Source organism: Rhinopithecus roxellana, chromosome 20, assembly GCF_007565055.1.
Source record: "Rhinopithecus roxellana isolate Shanxi Qingling chromosome 20, ASM756505v1, whole genome shotgun sequence".
NCBI lineage: Eukaryota > Metazoa > Chordata > Mammalia > Primates > Cercopithecidae > Rhinopithecus > Rhinopithecus roxellana.
Genome location: NC_044568.1, coordinates 51,412,967 through 51,439,961, shown reverse-complemented (window position 1 = coordinate 51,439,961; position 26,995 = coordinate 51,412,967). Strand labels below are relative to the sequence as shown.

The following is a 26,995-nucleotide window of genomic DNA, read 5'->3' as shown; positions in this document are numbered from 1 at the left end:
TGTGGGGGATTTTATTTCACGCACTTGCTCTTTAGTTTTTCTTACACGATGTTCCACAAATATAAAAATGAGAAACTCCTTCAGATTATCTGTGTATCCATACACCTGGATTATTCTGGCTAAAGTGTCAGGAAACCCCAGCAGTCTGGCTTCCCTGAGTGAGCCTGTACTGACTGGTTTAATCCCGCCGTCTGAAGGAGGGGTGGGCGTCAGGCATGGCTGGACACAGGAGTTTCAGTGGTGGGGTCAGAATCCAGCTTCTCCCTCTCCCGGCTCCAGTGGGTCTATTCCCAGCAGTCCTTGCTCCTGTCTGCAGGGCTGTGCCCACTGCTGGCCGGACAGGGAGTGGACAAGTCAGGGATGACTCACTTGCTCTTCTCCTCCAGTTGCTATTCTAACGGCAGCAAATCCACAGAAAAAAGGTAAACAGAAAAACAAACGAGAATCTTTCAAAAAGAGAAGTATTCTTTAAAAAAAGAGAAAAAAGGTGAGGACTTCAGTGTAACCAGATGACTACTCTGAACTGGGGGCTGAGTCGCCCTCTGACACTGAGCTGAATGCCCAGTGACAAATGTGACCAGTCGTGCGGGTAGGGGGAGGCCAAGGACACAGTGGGCCCAGGGCCCAGGGCCAGGTGTGGTGCTTCGAGACGTTTCTCCTCCCTCATTTTATTCATGGCGACTTGGGAAGGTAATCAGTCTTTAATGAGCAAATCTAAGGCCGTGTTTTCTTTCCAAAGTCTCCACGGGATTTTCACGGGAAAACCAGTGAGAAAATGCCCTTTCAAAGAGAAGACTGAGTGTCCCGAAAACATTTTCTTTAAAGTGCGTGCAAGGGCTGCCCTCTTGAGGCATAACAATGTGCTTAAAATAACACTTGGTAAAACCCTCTGGCTAAAAAATCAAAATTTCCAAAGCATATACATTTGAAAAAAATAAAATCTCCACTTAAAAGCTTATTTTGACTTGTTGCCCGGGATCAATTGCAAAAGCGCTTCTGTTGAGAAAGGACAGTTCAGCCAAACTCCAGCTGGTTTTTAGAAACAGAACTGGAGGGAAAAAACCAGAAAACGTAAGGCACTGGGCAAATGTGACGTAGGCTGGGATGAAACCCGTTCTCCCAGAGCCGGTCTCTCACACAGCACCAAGTTGCTCCCCGTGCAGCCAGCTGGCTGAGGGCCCGGAGTGTGTGTCAGCAGAGGGAGGAGTGGGCTGGGGAGGGGAAGAAGGGATGCTGGCTCCCCAAAGTGTGACCTGAGGACTGATCTGAGCTGCAGTGAGCACTTTTTACCCAGGGGCTGAGCTCCCTGGGCTCCTGTGACATGGATGGAGCTCTTCCTGCCATGCTGCCAGCTCAGGACCCTGAAGTCCAAGGGCGCTCTTCTGTACCCGGCATGCAGTCCCGGCCAGGGCCTCTGGAGAGCCGGATCCTCTGTCCATCTTCTCCCGTTCAGCCCACCCCTGGCAAACCTGAGATCATCTTCACATCACCCACCCCTGCTTCGCCACTGACTCCGTCCCTGGCCCCTCTGCTCTGTCCCTCCAGAGAAACACAAACTGGCTCAAGGCCTGAGCCTGCACGAACGGGAGGCTGAGGTCTCTGTGTGCTGTGAGATGGACTGTGGGCCGGCTTCCCCACTCACAGGAGGCCCTGGGCGTTCACTGACTGGTGACTTCTGGGAAGAACTGAGACCCGAGCAGCTCATGCGGTGGCTCTGCCACGTCTTGCCACGCAGGCCTCTCGAGTGCCACGGGAACCGGAGCGGCAGGGGATGGGGATGGCGAGTCTGCAGTGAGCTCTGTGGCTCTCCATGAGGTCACTTGTCCCTCTGCTGCCTGGCCAGCGCCACCCTCAGGGTGTCGGTGCCCAGGCGCAGGCCCTGCAAGCAGGAGATGGCCTGCTGGGCTGCGGCTGAGTCTGGGTAACGGAGGAAGGCTCTGCGCTGTGGGCCCTGCCAGGTGAGCCGCAGGGGCACGGAGCCGAGTTCACGCAGGGCTCTCTTCAGGTCACTCACACGGGCGTCCCTGGGGAGGTTCCCAACATAAACGTCGGCTGCAAGCGGGGCACCCTCCCCTGGTGGGGAGCCACCGGCTGCCTCCATGGAATTGGCTTCTGGCCCGGGTGTGTCCGGGGGCCTTCTGCCTGCACTCAGGGGCACTGCCTGCTGGCGGCCTGGTTCCAGAAGGTACTGGTGCTCACCCTGGAGGGTGACATCCTTCCCAGCCTGCTGCTCTCGGGCGCGGAGGCTCCTCAATACTGGGATTTTCTCTATCATCTCCCAGCTGATCTGAAAAGCAAAGCAGTTGCAGCTGTTCTCAGGGACAGAATCACAGGGCGCCTGCCACACACGCGTCCACACCTCTGACTACCAGCTGTGCTACACACGCGGACTGGATGCCGAGTGGTCTAACTCAGCCCTAGGGACGGGACTCCCACTGTCCCACCCACTGTCTCACACAGACGATGTCACCAGTCTGTAGCTCTGCCCCTCGCCCCTGGCTAAAGGGAGATGAGCTCATGGGGGCTCTCGGGAGCGTTTGCCCACATGCTGTGGAGGTTGCAGGGTTGGGCCTCCATTTTCGTCCAGGCCCAGAAGCAGGAAAGTGAAGCTAGGGCTCTCTGCTCAGGCCTCCTACCCAGAAGAGGCACCTAAGGTTGCTACTATTGGGATTACAGGGTTACCAAAGGCAGCTCCCCTAATGACCTCCCCGCCCCGAGAATAACAGGGAGCTGTCTCTGTATCTGCCCCCTGCCTGTGCCTTTGGGTGGGATGAGGACTTTAACAGGACCACAGGGGTCTCCTCTCCACTGAGGGAACATCTGTCAGGGGTCACCCCCTTCAATGCAGAGCCAAAAATGCAGAAAACAAGGCAAGTCTGAGACACAGCTTTGAAAACACTTCCTAGTGACAGGTCACCAAACTATGAAATCAGTAATACTACGCAAAAGCTTAAGTCTCAATTGTATGGGACTTGTAGACAAAGGATATCTTTAGCTTTATCCGGATTTTTCTAATCAATCAGCTATTGCAGTGGGCCCCTTGGAACAGACTTGAACTGGCTTGATGCAGCCTAAACAGTGAAGGCCTGTTGGACGGGGCAGTTTGCACTGGGGGCTGCCTGTGGGTCAGGACAAGTCAGGTGACACCTGGACCACCGTGCCCTGTGCAGAAAAGAAACAGACACTGTGTAGTCCTTTTAGACAATTCTCATTCTTTAGAGATATTTTTTATTTTTCTTGTGGGCACCAAGCTTTCACATGACCACGGTCACCAAGAGGCAAGCCGTGGTCACCTGCAGGCCTCCAACAGAAGTGAGTATGTCACAGTATGAGGCAGCACATGAGCTAGACAACTATAAATTGTTCTACAAGATGAAACAGTTCAACTAGTATCAATGCTCTCATTACATTCAGAATAATATGTAATTTAGAGCAATGGTTCTTATCCTTGGCAGGGTGAGAGAGGAACCTTTGTAAGGAGCTGGGGTTCCCTCCCAAGAATGACTCACCCACAATTTTCTGTACAATTTCCCAGGGTCAATAAAGACTATTCATGGGCCTCCAAGCTACAAGAGGTGCACAGGCCCCAAGTTAAGCATCAATAAATTAGAGTAATAGTTAAAGATACACAAGCACCTAAGAACAGCCAAGTGCATTCCTGAAAACCTAGAGGCTCTCAGTCCTCTCTCATCTAGTACCTGGCTCTGTCTCCCAGTGCTGGGTGGAAAGTAACCTCCCCTCTCGGCAAAACCTTCGCTTTGGTCAGAGTCCTCTGTGGTGGGATGCCACTCTGCTCCCTGGCACTGCCACATCAGAAGCCTTGGCAGGTGGCAGGCACAAGGCCTCATTTTGGTCTTGAATGGCAAACAGACTCTTGGCTGTCATAGAAAGACTCTGCAAAGACTTGCTTCAGTATTTCCCATTGTTCAGACACAAAGGAAAACAACCCACATCTATGCCACGAACATACCCACGATGTGCTCCTAACTAATTACAAGGCATTTCTCTTCCACTGGGCCCGCGGCCATCCTTCTCAACTGATTTACTGCGAGGAGACCGAACTCACAGAGCAGTATCATACAAGCTCCGGGGCCCAAGGAATCTCAAAAACGACCTAAGTCCAACCAACCCAACCTCTTTCCACACCTCTACTCCACCTTCTCAGGAAGTTCAGGCTTTTGTGTTCTTCTGAAGCGTTGAAAAATAGATACAAACTGGTCATCATTTGATTTTGAAGGATCTTTTAAATTACCAGATTTAGTACTGAGAACAGATGATAAAATTTAAAACTGCAATTACAATGAGAGAAAAAGTGTGGCTATGCATTCGCCTGGAAGAACTGAAAGTTACTTGGCTTTGAGGATAGCACCAGAAGCCTTGAGGTGACAGCATCAAGTGGGCTGGGGGTGGGGGTGAGGTAAGGAGTGCAGTAAGGGGTATGGGTTTGGGGGCAGGCTGCACCCTCCGGGTAAACACTGCTCTTCTGATGGGGTCTATCAGGAGCTGCACCAGCCCAGTTTCCCGCCCCCCGAGTTACTTCCCCTCCCATCTGTGTCCAATAGCACCTCAAGGTTCCCTATGGCAGAAGCAAGCATTCTCAGGCGAGGCTTCACACTTGGGGTTTTACAGCAGAAAGCTGTTTTGAAACATGCCGTGGGAAAGACAAATATATCCTTCCATGCACATCACAGGGAGCTCCTCCATTCTGAGCCAGCAAACATACAATCGGCTGAAGAATAATGAAAACATCTTAACCACACATTATGAGCTGACAGGATGGCCAGGGCACCGACACACTGGCATCCGCAGGGGGGCCGTTAGAATGGAAATGCACAAGTGTGTTCCACTGAAGTAAAATCGCTCTTCTCATGAGCAGTGTTTTTGGGTAAAGGATGACAAGGCTTCGCATCAGCTCCCTCCTCCTCAAGCTCTAATGGAAACATCTTCCTGGCTGCGGGGCGGCTTTGCCACTCTGCCAGCTGCTGGATGACTGGGCCGATCCCTGCCACAGCTGACAAGAAAGCCTCCTGTGCACCAGCCAGCAGGGTGGCTGGACACCATGGTCGGGACGAGTACATGGCAGTGCTACTGTTTCCCGGCTGGCAACAAGGAACAGTTGTTACATTCTGCCAATGTGGCATGTGAAGTGAAACATTTTGCTTGTTAATCAAACATGAGAAAACATTTTTGCCTTTTTATAACTAATTCTACTCTCAAAAAAATAGAACTTTTATTTATATTAAATATTGTATTATTATATTAAAATAAAGTTTAAAAACCTGTCCCCTAGACATGTTAAGTCAAATATGAATCTAAAATCTGACTTTTAAGATTTCTGATTGAGAATCAGAAACTGCTCAAAAAGCAGAGACTTGGGCTCCAATCCTGAGGCAGCTACATGCTGCTTTTACCATTTTGGATAAACTGCTTTTCTTTCTGACTCCTGCATTACCTGACCTGGAGATAAGGAAACTGGATGATCTTTGAATCCCCCTCATTTTTTTTTTTTTCTTTTTGAGAGACAGGGTCTCACTGTGTCACCCAGGCTGGAGTGCAGTGGCACAACTCATAGCTCACTGCAGCCTTGAATACCCAGCTCCAAGCAATCCTTCTGCCTTAGCCTCCCAAGCAGCTGGCACTACATGTAGACACTCACCACCACACCCAGCTAAGTTCTCTACTTTCAGTAGAGATGGGGTCTTGCTATGTTTCTCAGGCTGGTCTTGAACTCCTGGGCTCAAGTGATCCTCCTGCCACGGTCTCCCAAAGTGCTAGGATTATAGGCATGAGCCATGCTGGCGAAGATGAGCAGACATCAGAAGTATTTCTTTTATTTTTTTTTTTTGAGACGGAGTCTGGCTCTGTCGCCCAGGCTGGAGTGCAGTGGCACAGTCTCAGCTCATTGCAAGCGCCGCCTCCTGGGTTTACGCCATTCTCCTGCCTCCACCTCCCAAGTAGCTGGGACTACAGGCGCCCGCCTCGTCGCCCGGCTAGTTTTTTGTATTCTTTAGGAGAGATGGGGTTTCACCGTATTAGCCAGGATGGTCTCGATCTCCTGACCTTGTGATCCGCCCGTCTCGGCCTCCCAAAGTGCTGGGATGACAGGCTTGAGCCACCGCACCCGGCATCAGAAGTATTTCTAATACTAGGTTCAACCTCCATAAATAGTGAGTTCTCTTGCCTGAGACTAAATGTGATTGTTCCCTGATGAAAATGCCTTAAGATACTTCCAGATGGCCACAGTGAAATAACCATATGGACTGGGTATGCTCAGAGGAGAGCGCAGGGAAGGCCAAGGGAATGTGCTGCCTTCCGTAAACATAAACGCCAGGTAGGCCTCGAAGCCGCTGCTGGCCCTCTAAGGGCAGAATCTCTTCAACACGGCTCACGGAAAACCCTTTTGTTCATAGTTGATCAAAGGTGTCAGTTGGTAGAAAAAGACGCAATAGGGCCACCCCTTTACAATCACGCTTCTACTAGGAGTGCTGGGGGACAGCAGGGGCGAGGCCTGGATCTCCCAACAGGGGGCTGACCACAGGCAGCACTGCGTTCGACTGTACCCCAACATCGGGAAGGGAGGGCTCAACTTGGGAGGGGTACGGAAGTCACTAAGAACTATTTAGTAAAAAGCATTTCTGTTTTCCGGTATACATGATCACCTTAAAACTGACGCTGCGAGGTGCCGGCTTCCATCTGCATGCCGTGGCTCCTGCCTGGCCGTCACTGCAAGGCCTGTGGGAGTGACGTGCCTCCCTCCGCCTGCTCTGCACAGAGTCCTGCGTGGGACCAGCAGCTCCCGTCTCACTTTCGCACTTGGAGTTTCGGCCCTTGGAGAAGAGCGGACGCATGGTTCCCCTCACACAGACATGCTCGAGCTTTCCGTGTTGGCTGTTCCAGTGTCACCCTACACACGTGTGTGCATGAGTTTTAAGGACTGGCGCATCTTTAACTATTTTCATTTCCGAATTCTCATTTCTACTAATTGAGTACACTGGGAACAGAGATACCTACCTTACTGCTGTATGACTGGGTTCAAATGCACCTGGGCACAATGTCTACCTTGGAAAATGTTGAACAAATTTACTGTTTTTTTCCTAAATATTGTTGATTATAAAATTAGGATATGCTTGTTGTGGGAAATTCGGGAAAAAAGTGAAACATTTGAAATCCTATCTCCCAGAGATAAATACTGTTAATATTCTGTTATATTTCCTCCCCGTCTTTTCTCTCTGCCTTTTAACATGAGCAGAATATGAAATTCCATATCAAGCATGTATAATATCACATTGTGCCTTTTCTACTTTATACCACACGCATTTTCTCATGCCACTAAATATTCTGTAAAAAGCTGTATGCACTTCAGTGGACCTCCCAGCCCCATTTTAAGGCACTGCATGTCTTCTATAGAAATTCAATAAATCCTTATCTGAATTTCTACCTATTTCTCTAGGACTGATTCCTAGAAGGTAAATTACTAGGTCAAATACGGTAATTCTTTTTCAATGAAAGCCTGTCTCGGCCCTCTAAATGTACTGGTCCAGCTGTGGGTAGGGGTTGGTTCACAGTTAGCTGCGTTATTTGCAGAGAACCACTTTGTCTTATGTGGGATCTGAAATTGGGCTTTGCTGTCCCAGGACCGCTGTTGGAGACTGTTCTCAAATCCTTTTTCTTGAAGTGTCTATAGACCATGCAGCATTCTGTGGCCATCTGAGGACCACTCTCCCCAGCAGGCTGTGTGGGGAAGAACAGGCCATGCTTTGAAAGCTACAGAATTGTTTCCTTGAGTATAAGCACGAGAGTGGCTCTGGAAGAATCCAGTTTCCTTCATTAAGGAGCAAATGAGTTGACCTGGGAAAGTCAGACAGATGCACAGACCTTGGTCTATGGCATCCTCGCCCCCGCCGTGGTAATCAGGAGCCATGTGCTGATGGGAGTTCCCGTGAGGAGCACAGGACGGGTGAGAAGATGTGTGTGAGTGACAGTCCTTACACCGGGCAAAGGCCAAAAGGTCCCCTGGTTTGTGGGTCTGGTGACGGGGACCACAGGCTCGCGGGTGCCCGAGTGGCTTCTCCTAAGCCCTTAGTCTCCCAGTAGGCTGGCCTTGCCTTCAGCGCAGTTGAGGTTCTGGAGTCTATAGCCATGCCTTACCACTCCTCTCCATCTCCGAGGTATTCTTAACATATATCTTTCTGGCTCCCCAGCTCAGGCCAGCTCTAGGGAAACACTACAGTGGTGTGGCGTGTCTCCACTGCCCAGGTGCGGCTTGGGCAGAACGGGGCTTCCAAGATGGCGGTAGACCTGGGTCTCCCCACAGAGGCTCCACCCGCTGCTGCTGTCCAGGTGCTCACTTGGGTCCAGCAGGTGACCACGGGTCTCAACAGGAAGTTCTGTTCTTCTGTTGCCAGTGACTCACAGGACACCACTCAGCCCTGGGAGCTGGCTGGGACTCTGCCCCACAAGGGCAGGCACTGGTCAGTGGCCAGGGCTGCTCGACACTAGCGGGTCCGGGAATTCAGCCATTTTCGGTTTGCTACTGCACAGAGCTGAGGGTGCCAAATGGCTCTCAGCCCACTGCAGATCACCTGACACATGGCTGTCACAGGGAGGGACATCACATGACTGTCTCTAAGATCAGAAGATCACCGGAGCTGGACGAACTGCCCAGAGGTTCAGGACCACATTCCAGCTTCAGGCCCAGGTCTCTGGTACCATCTCCAGCCTGGCAGAGATCCCTGGTGTAGCTGGGAGTTCAGGGAGTCCTGGGTTCTCAGGGTCCGGTGACTGGGAGATGGGGCAGCAGTGGCTATGCATCTTGTGGCTTGGATGTGGCCAAGTCACCCGGAGTTTCACGGGTCTGTGGGTGAGGCAATCGCCCCCAGAGACAGAAGAGCCCACGATGACAGAGCAGACAATGTGCCTTCTAGAAAGGAGGAGTACAAGCAGAGCCTTCTGGGGAATGTCTCTGTGCCTCTCTCTTCCTGCCAGAAAGTTTCTGATGAGGGTGCAGAGCACTGGAATGCACTTTCAGCCCCTTTCCCAACCCTACCAGGCTTCCTTTGTTGAAGAGGAGATGGAGGAGGAAGAACAATGGCTACTCGTGGGGGGTCTCTGCAAAGCACCTGCACGGTCACAGGCGGTATAGAGCAGCCGAAGGGCTGGAGAGCCGGGTCAGTGCCTTTCTCTCCTTGTCCTCCACTGAGAGGTAGTAAAGGGCATACCAGGGCACCATGTGACAACCCGTAGCCACAGGGAGACACGTGAAGGACCCCATCTTGGCTCAGTGAGCTACCCAGAAGGACCATCCTAAGGATTCTGCCAGCAGCACAGAGAAAGAAGAAACTTGCATGATGTCCAGGAAGATTTCTCAACTTTAACAACGTACCTCGCATTTGTGACAATGATGAGGACTGTGGCCATGCTCGCAAGCATCGTCCTGGGCATTCTACGCGCACTGCTGCGCACCCTCCTATTTCAAAGACAAACGAGGGGCTTGGAGGGTGTGCTGGAGGTTACAGATAGAGCTACGAAGTGGGAAACTCTTGACTGCTAAACCGAGCAATACGCTCACTGGCCACTTGGTCTCCTTTCTTCAAAATCATGAGACACAGGCTGAGAAGAGTCCACGTGGATGTTGACGGTGAATCAAGGAGATGCACTGTTTACAGTAACTGCACTCAAGCGGAGCGTGTATTAGACTGCTCTGTAAGACTGGGCAGGACGTCAACTATTGGAGAGGTGGAACAAAGGCCACGGAATGAGATGCTGAACTATCTTTGTGTTTTGAAAATGAGTAAAGGAAAGGCAGTTTGTGCTTCCTTCACATCCTTCCACAAGCGATCGACAGTGCATCGCAGATATCCCAGTGAGATGGCCAAGAGGTAAATTCTTGGATTCTAAGACCTACAGACCTATAGTGATAAATCATTACCACTATAATATCATGGACAGGTATACCAAATATTTGCCAAAAAGTCCATTTGAAATGATATCATAACCTGGCACTGAACAGTCCCCCTCCACATCCAAAATCTTTCCTGGAATTTAGGGATTTTTTTTTTTCTCCCAACAAATGTTGATAAAAACTCACTTTAGCTGCATGGCTAGTGAGACTAAAACAGAAACACTGGGGGCTGGAGAAAGTGACTGATTTCCTCTGACCATGCAAAGGGATTACCAAGTGGTGAAACTGAGAACACAGGACCCAAAATGAGAGACAGGTTTTTAAAAGTTTGAGATTCTTGCTGAGGCCTCATAAACAGTGACCATTTTCCTGGAAGAGGGTCTCGACAAACAGTGAAGCCCCCAATGCCCTCCCTCCCCCACAGTGCTGACCCTGTTTCAGGAACCTTGGCTGAGTTTGGTTTGCTTTTCTGTAAGAGGATATATTCATCTAACGTGTCCGATGACTTCATTTGTTGCTACTTTTCTACTTTTCTTGTTAAAATCTCCAGAAAGTCACCAAGCTGTTCCTAGCTCTCTTCCAGCAGAGGCTGTCCAGGCTCCCCCTAATATGGCTGCAATGGGACGCTTCTCTGACATGCTGGCCTGGAGGGACTGCCAACAGCCTGACTGTGGCTAATGCCCTTGTGCAACTTTCCCACCATCCCCGTTCTTGGCTCTGAGGAGCCACCAGCCTCATGCTCTGTCTGGCGCATTGGCTTCCACTTACGAGGAAGCTGTGGATCAGAGTTTCCAGGTGAAAGACTCTGAAGAAACACACCAAGGGATATTTTCATTTCCTGGAAGAGCAGTGACCGCCTTCTCCCCAGCACTCCTGGTGCGCTTGGAGGGCCACCCATCCACTCTGGGTCACACAGGCTGTTCCCTCTGCTTTCATCAGCAACCAACCGAGGAGTGCACACCTGAGAGGCCCCAACAGTGCCTGCCCAGGACGCCTGCAGGGAAAGTCCCTGCTGGGCTGTGGCGAAAGTAGCAGGTATTTTGTGTTCATCCTTAGAGGTGGATGTTGTTGATTTTCCACGCCCAAAGGAAGGATACTTTCAAACGCGGAATGATTTGGGTTTAAAGAATGGGAGACGTGGACACGTATGCTTATTGGACCGATAGTTTTGTCCGCACGAAGCACAAATGTCTTCTCAGTAATTCTGGCTGTTTGTCAGCAGAGACAGCATCATAACCTAAAGGCTGCCCTGCAGGGTCAAACTCCTATTGCAGACTCATTTGCAACGTGTGCCATTACCCAAGCTGGAAATAAAAACAACACATGTATGAAATGTACAGAGGTTTGGCACTGCCTTCTGCTCAGGCTAGATCTGCTTGAAGATCCAGATCTTCAGTTAAAAAAAAACCTGGATTTAAAAAGGGAAGACCAATGAGAGAATGCCAGGCGGAGTTAGCTGTGCCTGGGATGGCAGAAAACAGCTCTTAAGAATGAAAAACGGTGGGCAAGTAAAGCTTCAGGGCATTCGCCCTCCTAGCCCATGTGGCCATTTCTGCCATCCGCAGAGGCAGATTTTCAACCTAGCTGCTTTTAGAATCCCAGAGATCTGTGAGCAGATTCCTGGGCCTGGGCCTGGAGATGGTCATTCAGGAGCCACATTGCTCAAAAGCTCCTTGGGTAATTCTAACGTATAGCCACGCTGGGGTTGCCAACAGCTCCCATGCCAGACAGAAAACACTTACAAGAGGAGGGGCCGCTAAGCTACAGGCCAGAGCTGGCCACGGCCGTGACCCACCTTGGACCACGTGATTCCCATTGGCTGTGGGCGCTTGCAGCCTGTGGCGATGACTCTGGTTGGAGTGAGGATGTAGTCAACGGTGATGTCGTGCTCCTCAAGGAGCTCTTCAGGGATGTCCACGACCTGGGGGAACGGAGGCGGGATAAAGGGGCTGGTAGAAATGCCACTGCAGTCGTGCACGCTGCCCCACCCAGTGGGAATGTGAGGCTGGCTAGAGAAGGACCCCCACATCCACTCTGGGACTAAGGCTTAGCCACTGCACCACTAGCAAGTCCAGCCCTAGCTGATCCACACCACTCATGACATGGCATGGTTCAGAAGCAGACGAGTCTCTTTCCCCACCCCCTGCTCCCTCAGAAGAGAGTGGCAGTGGCTCTGCTCAGCCCATTCATAAGGAGCACCTGGCAGTCGTGGACGATGGTGACCACCGGCGTCTCGTTGCTGACGGCGCCCATGGACACCGTCATGGCATATTCCAGATCGGCGTAACCTTCTCCCTTCCCGATTCTCCAGCCTAAGAGACAACCGAGAATCAGTATCGCTGTGGTCCGGGGCATCGCTGAGAAGTGGACTTTCCATCAGGTCCAGTGGAAGGAGAAACTGGAACCCAATATCCCGAGCTAATCTATAGAAATTTTCACAGAAATGCCCACCAAATGCCCACAAGCAGCCCACCATGAAGATGGACTTTCGGGCATTAAACAGGAATAACACAGCAAATGTCAGGTGGTGAAAATACAATGATGTGAACACTGGACCGTTTAACCGTGTCACAAAGGGAAACAGCTCACATTCATGTCAGCTTTATGTTAGCAAGACTCATACTTCAAAAGAATGAAAAGAGCAGTTCTCAAAAAGATAAAAACAAATTCCTACTGAAAGCAAAATATGTTTGATCAACTTGCCTCGGGGGAGAATCGCCGCTGTGAAGTCAGGAGCCCGTGGCGGCAGGGCCTCGTTTCTTCAGAAACACTGAATAGTCACCACCGGACACCAGGTCCCGAGGGACGGTTTAAGCAGTACTAACGCGTTTTGCAAACTTGTAATGAGTGGCACCACAAAAGGATTACCTGAGCCTAAAAGAGCAGCTAAGATGAAATCAATGTTTAACAGCCTCTCTAGCCAAATCAGCTATTCAGAGACAAAAATGCAGGAAGACAGGAAACATCAAATGCCTTCTGACCCTCACGGAGAAGCTACAATTCCTCTTGTGAGAAGCCTGAGGCCCTTCAGAAACGGAGGCCTGCGTGTGCCACCACCAGCATCACCCGCAGAACACCTACATTACTGCCGCTGTGCCTAAGACTCACATCTGATCGTGCTACTTTGACAATTCAAAACCTCCAACTGTACATGCAAAGAAACAAGAGAAAGAAAATTCAACAGAAAAAATAGCAAAGGATATGAACAGTTCACAGAGAAGGACAGGCAGATAAGCAGCAAACATACAAAATTCTTAACTGACTCCTAATTAGGTACAAATCAAAGGCAAAGGAGATACTATTCACTGCTCATTGGCAGACTGCAAAAAGTCAAAGCTGACTCATTCCAGCTAGGAACAAGGAAACAGAGACAGAGGCCGGGCACCACTGTTGGGGCCAACAGTGAGCGGCCCTTCTGGTGGCAACATCGAGGCTGACAAAATCCATCCTTCAGTTTAGCAACTCCCCTCTGAGGCCCTGGCCCATGGAGAGCCTCAAAGACGCACCTAGACTATCCCCCAGAACATACTTCACTCTAGCATGATCTGTGAGGGAAAAGACCAAAGCCAAATCTGGAAATAACTCATAACGTATACATCCGTCGGCCGGGGTGGGCTTCAGCTACTGAAGGGCAGTCACGAGAGAACACCGTGCAGTTCCTCAACACGGGCCGAGGCCGGCCTGCTGTGCTGACAGGAGGGGCGCTAAGACACATTCTCCAGCGATGCACGGAGCTCTGTGTGTGCCACAGTTCCTTCTGTGAATGTGGAAAAGGGATGTCTGTAAATCTATACCTATAAACTATAAGACAGGGGTTCCCAACTCCCGGGCCACAGACAAGTACCAGTCCGTGGCCTGTGAGGAACCGGGCCACACAGCACGAGGTGGGCAGTGAGTGAGCAAAGCTTCATCTGTATTTACAGCCGCTCCCCATCACTCTCATTACTGTCTGAGCTCCACCTCCTGTCCGATCAGCCGCGGCATTAGATTCTCATAGGCGTGCAAGCCCGTGTATGAACTGTGCGTGCCAGGGATCTAGGTGGCATGCTCCTGATGAGAATCTAATGCCTGCTGATCTGTCACTGTCTCTCATCACCCTGAGATGGGACCGTCTAGTTGAAGGAAAACAAGCTTAGGGCTCCCACTAATTCTACATTATGAGTTGTGTAATTACTTCATTATTTATTACGATGTAGGAATAACAGAACTAAAATACACAATAAATGTAATGTGCTTAAATTACGCTGAAACCATCCCCTCCCTGGTCCATGAAAAAACTGTCTTCCATGAAACCGGTCCCTGGTGCCAAAAAGTTGGGGACCATTGCTATAAGATATCTGTGTCTCGGCAAAAAAAACTGTCATCAGAGTGAACAGAGAACCTACAGAATGGGAGAAAATTTTGCAACCTATCTTCTGGCAAAGGTCTAATATCCAGAGTCTATAAGAAACTGAAACACATTTACAAGAAGAAAACCCAAACAACCCCATTAAAAAGTGGGCAAAGGGCCTGAACAGACAGTTCTCAAAAGAAGACATTTATACAGCCAACAAACATGAGAAAAAGCTCAACATCGCTGATCATTAGAAAAATGCAAATCAAAACCCCAATGAGATACTATCTCACACCAGTCAGAATGGTGATTATTAAAAACTCAAGAAACGATAGATGCTGACAAGGCTGTAGAGAGATAGGAAGCTTTCACACTGTTGGTGGGAATGTAAATTAATTCAACCATTATGGAAGACAGTGTGCTGATTTCTAGAGGACCTAGAACCAGAAATACCATTTGACCTAGCAATCCCATTACTGGGTATATACCCAAAGGAAGATAAATCATTCTCCTATAAAGACACATGCACATGTATGTTCACTGCAGCACTATTCACAATAACAAGGACATGGAATCAATCCAAATGCCCATCAACGATAGGCTGGATAAAGAAAATGTGGTACATATACACTATGGAATACTATGCAGCCATTAAAAGGAACGAGATCATGTCCTTTGCAGGGACATGGATGAAGCGGGAAGCCATTATCCTCAGCAAACTAACACAGGAACAGAAAACCAAGCGCCACATGTTCTCACTCATAAGTGGGAGCTGAACAATGAGAACACATGGACACAGGGAGGGGAACAAGCCACACTGGGGCCTGTCAGGGCAGGGGCAGAGGGAGGGAGAATATCAGGGAAAATAGCTAATGCATGCTGGGCTTAATACTTAGGTGATGGCTTGGTAGGTGCAGCAACGCACCACGGAACACATTTACCTATGAAACAAACCAGCACATCCTGCACGTGGACCCCGGAACTTAAAAAAAAAAGATATGTGTCTCACACGCATGCTACTATGTATGACATCTACACTAGGAACTCCTAATGGGGCAGCTGGGGAAGGAACAGGGAAGACACATGGTAGAGCTTTCTGTGCTGTTCAATTTTCTAAGCAGGCACATGACTACTTTACTACCTTACACAGGGGGTCAGCTGAGCAATGAAACTTACAAAGCATTGCTTTCTTCTTATACATCCCTGAACCTGATGATCTTTTTCAAGAGGGGACCTTTGCTTATTTCCCACCACCTAGAGCTCAAGTCCCATCATCTGGCCTCAAGGCTTCTGAGAAGGGGCGTAACCTAGTAAAGGGCCTGCTGCCTGAGGACCCTTCAGTCCTCTCTGCCTGGACAGTGGCCAGCATGCAGGAACCAGCCCTGAGGCCGCTACCGGGGAGATGCCCCTGCAGGCCAGCCGGTCCCTCCTCAGACTCCCCTCCCACTCCCGTCAGTCCTGACTTGTGTCAAGCACTGATCATGTCAAGTGCTGTCCTGGTCCAGCTCTCGTGTCTGCCCCACCCACACACCGTGTACTAAGGTAGAGACCACCCAGTGCCTGCCTGGCACACAGCAGGTGCAGCAGGTACACCAGAAGAGTGTGTTCCTGAGTCCCCAGCCTTGATGACACAGACGAAGCAGCGGAAACTGGGAATGCAATGAAAGCAAAGAATAATGTCCCCACATCAGCTCTAGTGGTGGCTGGGAAAAGAGGGTGTCCTGAAGCTGGAGATAAGGAGGAGTGGTGCGGTGACCCTGCCGTCTTGGCAAGGGCCCCCGGCCTTGTGGTCCGAGAGCAGCCTGCCTCACACACAGCACGGCAAACCACCAGGCCTCAGGAGAAGCCTCAGGGACACGCCATGCTGTTCAGGAGTCCGCTGCTTCATCATAAAAACAAAGCTTGGAAGGTACTGTTTTTCCATTTGCTGGAGTCCCTCCAAAACCAAGTATTTACTGACATACTGAAAAGAAATTCAGCTCCAGCTCCAGCTCACTTAAGAACAGAGAGAAAACATCTCACCACCTGAAGAGAGAGTTATCTCACTTTGTTTTCCCTGCTAAGAAAAGTGAAAATGCCGTACATGTGTTGAGCTGGGGCCAGGAGTGGGGGGCTGAGCCAATGCACCACGGAAAAATGCAGTGGCTTCGGAGACCAGGTAAGCGCATCCAGAAAGCAGAAATCACCGGCAACGTTTGAAAGACAAACAGCCTGGCACTGACAGCCTGGCACGCAGCCGCCTTCAGGCAGAGCTGTCACACTCAAGAGTTCCCATTTGCTAGTCTTACCTTTTTCAGACACGGCGACGGATCCCACCACAACTAAATCCACAAGGACCCTGGAATCCAAGCCAATGGGGACACTGCAGTTCCTCACACCCTGCACACAGAGACATGGATTGGAAAACTTCAACGCCAGCTGCTTCCTCATTTTGTAATTCATGATCAAAGTGCACTCAGGGTTTGAATCAACCTCTTGGACAAAACCGACGCAGGCACACACAGCACCGCGGATGGGGCGTTTCAGAAGCCGCGTTCCAGAAACCACTTTAGGGCCGTTCCCCTTCTCCTTCCCAGAAAGGTGGCCAAGGGGAACTCACAGCACAAATGCATAGGCTGCCAACTTCATAACATTTAACAAATCGTTTTTCCCCATAAGGCAGAAAAGCACAGTGGTGAGAACACAGGGGCAGAGTCCCAGGAAACTGGGTTCAGAGCCTCTGAGCCACAGGACCCCAGCAGGCTGGAGCTCTCTGAGCCTCAGTTTCTTCCCCTGTAAGACAGGGACACCACCTTCTGCCTTGTCAGACCAGTGTTGGAATTAAGTAACAAAACGTATGCATTTAGCACATAAGACATGGTCAGTGAACACTGTATGACATATTTATTCAATATAAAATCCTGAAGGGCGCTATTTTTATGTACAATATACTCACTTCTAAAAAAATTATCTTCACTCAAAATGTCCCAAAAGTGTAGCGCTTTATATTAATGTAGGCCTGCATGTAAAGAATAGGGAAGTTGAATATATTCATTGATTCTCATAACATGGTTTATGTAAATCTCAGGAAAAAGCCATTTTCAGCCCTGTATCCAGCAGTAAGTGATCATTCAACGTGGCAGTGGGCTCTGTCTGTCAGTGCAGAGCTATGACAAGTTCCGTAAGGATCAGTGCATGCGGGTGGCTTGGGGTCTCCCAACAGTCACACAGGGGCTTAGTCCTGGAAACCCTCCACTGCAGGCAACCCTGGGTTCTCATCATCTCACAGGAGCCACAGAGGGCAGGCGCTGACCAACTGCAGAGGAACAGACGGCTTGCATTTGTGAATGCTGCCCATCACCATGGTTTTGTCTCATTTTCCTACCTTTATTTTTCCTTTGCTCCTTTCTCTCTCTCTATATGTATTTTTTTACTTTATCGTATGTATTTTTATAAATCATATCAAATTCTATTTTTGGAATAAGCAGGGTGCTAATAAGTAAACAATAAAACATTCCAGTTTTATACATTAGGCTTAAGTATTAGCCTAATGTATATCAGGCAAATCCCATAAAATAGGATATCTTGAATTGCCTTATTTTTTATTCTCAGTAGATTCGAAATTAAGTGACTTGGAGTTTACTTTAGGATTCTTAAAAAAGCCACCAAATTCGACTTCCTTAACTGTAAAATACATGACCAATTGTATTATAATGCACCCTAAAGTCATACTTGTACACTTGGTTTTACTAAATTGTGAGGCATTCAAGAAAATCTTAAATTTATAATTGTCAGCAATTACTCATTTAGAACTGGTGAGGCAATTTCCAGTGGAGCACGTTTTGGAAATTACATCCCATCTCCCCAGTCACTCTGGTGGCATCTGACGAACAGGCTGGGAATAAGAAAAAGCTCCACAATACGAAACATTGCAGGTTAACACTGGGCAGCGCCGAGAACCAGATCACTCGCCTTCCCTTTTCTTACAATAAGGAATTTATAATTTGCCAATTTGGTGCAAAACAGAAATTGAGTTACAGAAATAGAATCTGTTTACTCAGTTTTCCTACTTGGCTCCGTTAGTGACAGAATTCTTGAATACTTTAATATCTCTGTTCTTTTGGCCCTGTTAAAAATGAATTCCAACTGCGTGATGCTCTCTTATGCGAACTTGTGAGAAGCCTTCACAGGGTACAGTTCTTTCCTAGGTGAGGACATTGCTTCTAGCACTTACCTGAGAGGTGGCACATTTTCTCAAGATGTCTTTAGTTGCCCCAGGAGGTGGTGTGATCTTATTAAACAACCCCGTTCTCAGTCGTGGTGTTGGAACCAACAATGTTTTTTTGCTCTTTTAAAGAAAAGACAATCAATAAATTACAAAATTAAATTATTCCATAGGACTTTTTTATATGTGTTTTTACCATTTCAGGAGGAGAGGCAAATTACTATTATCTGCATTTTTTTTTTTTTTTTTTTTTGGTGTGTGCCAAGGAAATTACTTATTCGAAAACCTAATTAAATAATATGTGGGTTCAATTTTTCTTAGAACCACCACTTGGCACCTCCTTACCCTGAAGAGCCACAGTGTTTACTAAACTTGCTAACTTGACTTCACTTGCCATTCAAAATCGGTACAAGTAAAAACTGACAACAGAAATCCAAACGAAGGCTGGTTCTGACAAAATCCCAACCTCGACTTTCCTGTGCCCTCTCTGCGCTCAGCACCAAGTGCAACAGAGTGACAACAATGTTGTCATTAGAAACCGGCAAGGCATAGCTGTCTTTACTCAAACATTTCTATGCAGTTTGGCTGTTCAGCAAATCAGTCAGAGACCAGCAATCATGGTAATCAATACACCAACACGTGCCAATAGCCCTTTACTTCTACTTAGTTCTCAAATGCCTATTGTGAGAACCTCTACAGCAGGGCTTCTCAAAGCGAGGGCCCTGGGCCAGCGCACCAGTGCTTCTGGCACCTGTTCGAAATGAATCAGCCCCTCTGGGGGCGCTCTGATGAGCCTTCCAGTGACTCTGATACACACGAAAGTTTGAAAACCACTGGTTGAGATGTCTCATAGATTCTGCAAGGGTAAGCAACAAGGCAATCACAAGATCTGTGAAATCTTTCATGTAAATAACAGTATATTTTAGTTTTCGAGCAGGAGATGACATCGCAAGACCAATAAAAGACCCATAACATCTCTTTGGCCTATTTCAACAAAGGCTTGTCAACCACGAGAGCAAAATACTTCAACACAGCACTCTAACTGCCGCGTGCTGCTTTCTGTGAGTGGTGGAGTGTGGCTCCCCTCACTGGCAGTGTTGGAGTCCTGTGCACCACATTATGGGGATCACTCTCTCTTTTCTAGAAGCTGCTCATCCTCTGGCTCAGTGGATCTCAGCCTTTAGTGAGCATTAGAATCACCAGCAAGCTTTAAGAATTATCGAGGTCTAGACCTCACTCCAGAGACCAACTGGAACCTGGCATGGCCAAAAGACAGTCTTCAAACTTCCTTGAGTGACACCACCATGTGGCTAGAGCTGGCAAGTGGCACCTGAGCCAGTGGTCCTGAAGCCTGTGTGCTTGGAGCACCCCCAGAGTCTTGATGAAGCAGAGTCTGATGCCACTCTAGAGACTCACAGGTCTGGGGTTGAGCCTGGGAAGCTGTGCGTGCCCCCCGTACTGCGGACTGTGCGGTCAGACACTGGCCGCTGTGCCTCTAGGTGTGGCCTGAGGCTGTGCATGTCACCATTGCCTGCCCACACACAGCTGGGGCTCAGGAACCTGGATTTTTACCTGCATCCCAGCTGATCCTTAAGTCCCTTAAAGTTTCCAAAAACCACTGAGGACCCTGTAAGCACCAGAACTCAGGGACCACATGTGTGTTGGTGCCTTTCAGCACTACATCCTACGCCCAGCACGCAGCCTGGGAGACAGCTCAGTTATTTATGCAGTTGTTTCTCTAGCCTGAATAAATGATGGCATGAAGCAACAGGGATTTGCTCAGGGCTGCATCCCTCTTCCAGGCCATCTTGGCTAAGGCTGATCTCCACATGGTCAAGGTTTCTGATTTTTGCTCTGAGGGGCCGACAGCTGAGAACACCCTGAACTTCACACCTGCAAGGACTGGCTCTGGAATCAGGTGGCTGGGTCAGAATCCTGGCTGTACCGAGACTGACGTGTGGTAACTGGAGGTGGAGCCTCTCTGCATCTGGTTTCAAGTGTCACAGAGGAGAAGAGATGGCTCCCATAGGACTACTGGAGAGCTAAACCACATAACACAGGGAAAACATTCAGACACAACTGCGCCTCGAATGCAGCGACTGCCGACTGCTGTCCTTCCTTGCTACTGCTGCTATTCCTACTTCTAGCTTATTCAAATGATTCATTAACTGAGAAAATAAGGCTGACAGGAAGCTACGCTTCTGGAAGAGCCTACATAGAAGTCTCTCTTGGGGCTGAACCGCCATCAGCAGACAAAATGATCTCCCACACGAGCTTGGACCCAGGGCAGGCCCCTTCTCTCAGCTCCAGCAAGAATACACTCTGCCATTCACCTTTTTTTTGCCACGCAGTGTGGAAAGCGCCCCTCTCACCAGGGCTTCTCAGGAATTTGACTTGACAACTTGGGTGGGAGAATGGTGTCAGCACACAACGCGTGGCAGCGTAAGGCAGAATGACGACAGTTCTGCCGTGAGATGGCCAGTACTATACTCACGTTATCAGCTGTGATTCGCTTCAGCAAAACCACACTAAACATTACATTACATACATGGGGTTATTTGAATGTTACTGATTTTATAGTTTTGTTTGTATTTAACTTATATGCTTATTTCGGTTTTATTGTTGCATAAAAGCTATCTGCATTACAATTTATACCAAGTTTTATGTTTATCATATTGAATTAGATTATAATAAACTAATTTAAACCAACCCTGGGGGGGTTTTCTTTTTTTCCTTGAAAAGGGGCCTCTGGCCGGGCGTGGTGGCTCAAGCCTGTAATCCCAGCACTTTGGGAGGCCGAGACGGGCGGATCACGAAGTCAGGAGATCGAGACCATCCTGGCGAACACGGTGAAACCTCGTCTCTACTAAAAAATACAAAAAACTAGCCGGGCGAGGTGGCGGGCGCCTGTAGTCCCAGCTACTTGGGAGGCTGAGGCAGGAGAATGGCGTAAACCCGGGAGGCGGAGCTTGCAGTGAGCTGAGATCCGGCCACTGCACTCCAGCCTGGGCGACAGAGTGAGACTCCGTCTCAAAAAAAAAAAAAAAAAAAAAAAAAAAAAAAAAAAAAAGAAAAGGGGCCTCTATGTTTTCAGTCGAGAAACAGTGCTCTAATTGATACATTTTGAGGGCACATCAGGCTTCTTATTCGTGATGGATCATGTTTCAAAGAATTATAACACTACAACTACGGCCAAAAGAACTAAGTATGTTGTCATCTTCCTCCTCTGATGAAGCACATCAAAACTGAGAATGTGTCCACGCCAGAGTTTCTGTGTTTGGTTGGATAGGAAGAAAAAAAATAAAAATTCTAAGAGCATGCCTGAATTTAAAAAGTTTAACAGTGTTGAGAAGAAACCTTTCCAGTTCTTATCCCTGGTGTTCATAGTATCAGAACATGACAAGTGACGTCTGTCATCCAGAAGCAAATGATTCTGTGTTTGGCAAGCTTGTCAGCATGCTCATTTCAAATGGCAAAGTGGTGTCATCCGTTTCAGCTCCAGCTCCTCAATTCTGGAACACCACAGGTTCTGCCTGCGTTCCCTCTCTTGTGTGGAAGCCATTGTTTTGAACATCCTTTATCTCTGAATTTAGACACATTTGGGACTCCTGATTGACTGAATGCTAAACAGCTGAAGGGCTTCTGAACTATTCTTGGAGAAATCACCACCAAGGGCACCTTCTCTATTGGAGGGAATCAGAAGCACCGACGTTCTAAATACAAGACAGACGTGTGCACTGACCAGCGACCTGGCAAAGGTGTCCCCCTTGGCAGACAGGCCTCGGCTGGCTCAGGGAAGTGGAATTACCTGCAGCGCCAGCAGCCGAACGCCTTCCAGTGGTTTATCAGGGTCCACTTTAACTTCCTGTGTTCTGGCAAAAACGTCTAGGTCTTTGATGCTTTGGCAGGCCAGATAAGACCCCTAGTTAGGCAAATAGACAGAGGTGCACTTACTTCAAGGACGAAGAAGCGAGCATTTTTCTGGGGGGCATCGGGATTTACTTTAATGGTCCTGGCCGTTTTGAACGCCTGCAAGCGTGGGAGTTGCTCAGCAGCATGAGAAGCGCCCTGTTTCCAATGCAATCGCACGTTACTGAAAGGACAGCATGCTCTCAGGCCAACTGCAACCCAAGCAGCTCAGACCAGAATCTCACCCAGACAGGCACTAACAGTCACCCAAAGAAACGTCTAAGGAAGTAGTCTAAGTAAGGAAAGGGATTTGAGAAAAGGAGCCTAATCCCACTTGAGTTTTAACTGAAATAAAACACGCACTCCAAAAAGAATACAAATCACGAGTGCAAAATGTGATGATTTTTCACAAAATGAAGACTGCTGTGTAACCACCACCAAAATCAAGCAACAGCATGACCCGGAAGCCCCCACCTCTCTCCTGTTCCATTCATTTTTAAAGATTTCTACATGATTCTCTACATCCTTCATCTTTTCCTCTGCCAAGATACATTTCTCTCTCTGGGGTCAGAAGCATTTAAACAAAACACAGTAACCACAGAAAATCATCAAAAGAGCAGTTTTTCAAAGGGACAGGACAGTCTTGGAACCACGTCAGCTGAGGACCAGAGAAGGTGGAGCTTCTTGTGGAGAAGCCAGGCTTGGGGAGAGACAGTCCCGACAAAATGGGGAGAAGCAAGCAAACAGCTAAGTCCTTCAGGCCAGAGAGAGCATTTTTGAAAAGCGCTTTCTTTTTCTCTTGGAAAACAGGCATGCCAAAGATTATGAACTGTTGCACTACCTCTTTCAACTAACCTTTTTTTCTGTCAACCCTGTTACGAACAGCCATCTTTGATTGTCTTACATTTTGATCAGCTGGGAAACTGAGGCCCAGCATCGTTAGGCTGGCAAGGCATTCATGTCTTTCCGAAGGCGCTAGAGCCTGGACTTCCAGTTCAGTACCCTTCACTCCCTAAGGCTCTTAGCAGGGCCAATTTTGTGAAAAGCCATCACGACAATAACATGCTTCTGGCCAGGATAAATATTTTACTTTGTATCATACAGATGCAAAGTAGCACCACCTCACCTAGAGACAACCGAGCCGCCCTGCACAGAGAGGCAAGAGGCCCCGGGTGAAGGGTAAACGACGTCTCTAAACGCTAAGGACACCCTGGCCAAATGGTTTTGATTTCACACCACTGCTCACTGCTCACCACATTCTAATCCACCATGATGCAGTACGAGAATTTTATTACGAGTGTTATTCATTTAGGAATATCTTGTTTTCCTTTTCCAGACTCCAGAAATGTGTCAGTACCTTAAAGTTGGGAATCCTGTGATGAACAGGTCGGGGAAAGTCAGCTAAATTTTGTGATTCCATGTGGTCCCAAATTTGCTCACGAATGTCCTGTTTGGAGACACCTACTGCAACAAAAGATTCCCACTTAATAACAAACAAAGGAATTCCACAGCCCATGCTGAAAGCCTGCTCCAGTTACACGCTCAGCTCCCCACACCAGAGTTCATGACTATGCCAGACCAGACTGAGAGGTCTTTTGGTCTCTACATTGAAAAATGTAGTAAGTTTTTTTTTGGTTTCTTTTTTTGAGATGGAGTTTCGCTCTTGTTGCCCAGGCTGGACTGCAATGGTGTGATTTCGGCTTACCGCAACCTCCACCTCTGCCTCCCGGGTTCAAGCGATTCTCCTGCCTCAGCCTCCTGAGTAGCTGGGATTACAGGTATTTGCCACCACATACTCATGAACAATTATTAAAGTTCAGAGTAAATTAGACATAGCCCTAATATTTAATCCAGTTATACTAACCTTGTAGCAGTAGGGGAGCCAAATACAACCCAAGTCTTGTAACCAAGCCCTAGAGTCCCTGCTTGGGGACTCAGGTTCTGCTGATGTAGAGAAACTGTCCTCTCAGTCTATTCAGTCTTGATATAACTATGATTCGCTTATTCTTGCCGTAAGTCAGGTAAGCTGGCCTTAAAACCAAGTGATCTCTAAGACAGCTATTATTTTGGATTACTGACTGCAATCCCCTTTATTAGTGTGGGCTTCATAATTAGATGAACAAGTTGGCCTTATCTCCTGTCATTCCTCACTCTGAATCCAAAATGTGGCTCAAGGACTGTTCTTCCCTGACCCCAACATACCTGCCTACCTCCCTCTCCCTTTCAGGCCTGTACCTCCTCAGCTCTCCCTCAGGTCTAGCTTAGATTCGACCTCCCCCAGGAAACACTCTTGGAGCGCTGTCTCAGGCAGATGACCCTCCTTTAGAAATCTAAAGAGTACCCATACCATTTGGGTTTTTTTCCCAAACTGGAACAATTACTACAAGGTTACCACATGTATCACTTTCACTAACAGCCCAGAGGGCCTGGAATATCCCCAGCCCTGGGCAGGATACCCTGTGGAACACAAGAAATGTAACACTGTGGTCCCTGCTCTGGAGTCAATTAATCCCATAACAGTGATTTCCCCTAATAAAGCAATGGGCTAACTGGTAAGGGGAGGGGTCATTGCAAAAGAAAAGGGCAGGGCCTTTCCTTTGGAAAGTTACAAAAACATGAGAAATAATTAAAATAATAAAAGGTGACACATAGCAATGTGTGAAATGCCTGAACCCTATCCTGTAATTGTCTGTTTGCTCCCTTAGCAGGCTGTGGGCCCTGCTGGGTCAGCGTGGCTCTCATTCACCCTTAAGTCTCCAGTCCCAGCTCAGTCCTGGCACAGGGCAGGCATCCCAAAAGGTCACTCTAACCATGACGGCATATGATCACCCTCCGTCTATGTATTGTGTGCATGCTGCACACGTAATATGGGTGGGAGTGAACCTGTTCACAGCTGGGGTTCCGGCATTTAACAGACCCTGGCACACCTTGCGTACTAGTAGTATGGGGTATCTGCCAGGCCATCCTGCGAGCAATCATCCACCCCTTACCCCACTAGAAAGTGACTTCCTACAGGCCAGGGGCTCTACCGGAGGAAGCCTCGCCAGTGCCGAGACAGGGCCCCGCACGGACAGGGCTTCCACAACCATCTGTTAAGACCACAGCAGTTAAGCGACCCCCACGTGTAAGTCAAACCGGCTTCCGATCCTGCCCCTGAGCCTCAGTTTCCCCGACCTCACGGGGCCCACAGGCTCCCCGACGTGCACGGCAGGTGTCCCTCCCGCCTTGTCTTCCAGTTATCTTTATTTGGTTGGACCCGAACCCAGCACAGACCCCCTCCGACCCCCTCGCCCGCCTCCGGTGATTCTGCGCCATCCTCTGCCAGCCCTCGTGGCCCCGCCTCGACCCTCACCGGTCCCAGCCGTCCCTCCCCATTCCCAGCCGCCCGGGCTCCGCGCCGCGCAACTCACCCGCCCTGGGCTCCATGGCGACGCAGTCACCGCGCGACATCTCCCGGGCCGAGTCTGGCGCGCAGTGACGTCACCCGCTTCGCGCCTGCGCGACGGCGGGAGGGGCGGAGGCTGAGCGGGCGTGGCCCGGGCGCGCATGCGCGGGCGGGTAAAACCCGTGCCCGGGAACCTGGGACTCTCCCGGGCATGTCGCTCATGCTCTTAGCTGGTCATTGTCGAGCGCCGCCCGTGACAGGCGTTTTGCCAAGCCTTGGAGTTACTGAAAGAACAAGTCCCTGGCCTCTCGGAGCCCATTGCCGGTTGAAACACATCCCACCTCCTCTTCCAGTCCTAGAGGCCTCCTCTTCCGGAAAGCCGGCCTTGATTGCTCCTCCTGCAGGACGCGGTTCCCTCCTTTGAGACCCTGCAGAACCTCGTGTGCTCACACTTGGACTCAGCCGGCAGCTCTTTAAAGGGTCAGGCAAATGGAGATTCGAAGCCAGCCCAGCCCCGGCGACTGCGCTGCGGACGGCCAGAGGCCATCCTTGGAGAAACGCCCGAGAGGTCAGGGATTCTTACCCTGACCTCTGCATACCCTGAGAAAGAACGAACGTGGCAGCCTGCGTCTGCTCGTCTATGTCTTTCATGTTTGCCAACCTAAGGGTCGGGAGAAGACTCGAGGACACCAGGCTGCACAGACCATCACGTCCATGCCCTCCCAGGCCCCAGTCCAGCGAGAAGAAAACGAGGGCGTTCAGCCTGGCGGTGCATTCACTTACTAGGAAGAGGACATCCCCCAGCCGCACCCAGCGCGCACACACACACACACACACACACACACGTCAGGGACCAGCCCCTAGGAACCACTCCCTGAGCGAATGAAGGCATCCCCGTAGCCACGTGCCTGGCACATCACAAGCACTCAAAACGTGGCTGCCACCTTTCGAAATTACGTGCCCAAAACTTTATGAGACCCTCACAACACGCTTGTGAGACAGACAAAACTGTTTGAATGCCGCCCACTTGACCGATACAGAAAATGGTGTTCCGTGTTCAAGCGACTTACGTCTGCTGGTAACTGGTACTGTGCCGTTTGACCTCCTTAGAACATAATTAATGATGGTAATTAGCAGTGCTACGATGTGCCAGGCATTGAGCTTAGCGCCTTAAAAGTCATAGCTAAATATGTTTCACAACAAACCGTCGAGGCAGATGTGACGTGCCTCCTACGGAGGAGGCAACAGAAGCTCAGACATGTT

At 49.3% G+C, this 26,995-nt stretch overlaps 1 protein-coding gene across 7 annotated transcripts; it reads right to left on the bottom strand.

The window, feature by feature from the left end:
• On the bottom strand, positions 1–25,837 carry MTHFSD (methenyltetrahydrofolate synthetase domain containing). Of its 7 annotated transcripts, none has more exons than XM_010355598.2 (8): positions 25,758–25,837; positions 23,705–23,811; positions 22,393–22,506; positions 18,448–18,561; positions 16,523–16,613; positions 12,101–12,213; positions 11,697–11,822; positions 1–2,287 (listed from the first exon to the last, which is right to left on the bottom strand). In XM_010355598.2, the coding sequence occupies exons 1-8, from the start codon at positions 25,795–25,797 to the stop codon at positions 1,817–1,819; spliced, it is 1,176 nt and encodes a 391-aa protein (XP_010353900.2). In that variant the 5' UTR covers positions 25,798–25,837; the 3' UTR covers positions 1–1,816. The 7 variants fall into 7 exon arrangements, with proteins under 7 accessions (XP_010353900.2, XP_010353899.2, XP_010353901.2 ...); XM_010355597.2 differs by lacking the exon at positions 22,393–22,506 and adding an exon at positions 22,247–22,360; XM_010355599.2 differs by having other exon boundaries at positions 23,705–23,808; positions 25,758–25,817.
• Positions 25,838–26,995: the final 1,158 nt, after the last annotated feature.

Coding starts and splice junctions, on each gene's coding strand:
- MTHFSD (XM_010355598.2), bottom strand. CDS start 25,797: ATGTCGCGCGGTGACTGCGTCGCCATGGAGCCCAGGGCGG. Junction 23,812..25,757: donor CGCCATGGAGCCCAGGGCGG/GTGAGTTGCGCG, acceptor CTTTTGTTGCAG/TAGGTGTCTCCAAACAGGAC. Junction 2,288..11,696: donor TGGGAATCACGTGGTCCAAG/GTGGGTCACGGC, acceptor TTTGCTTTTCAG/ATCAGCTGGGAGATGATAGA.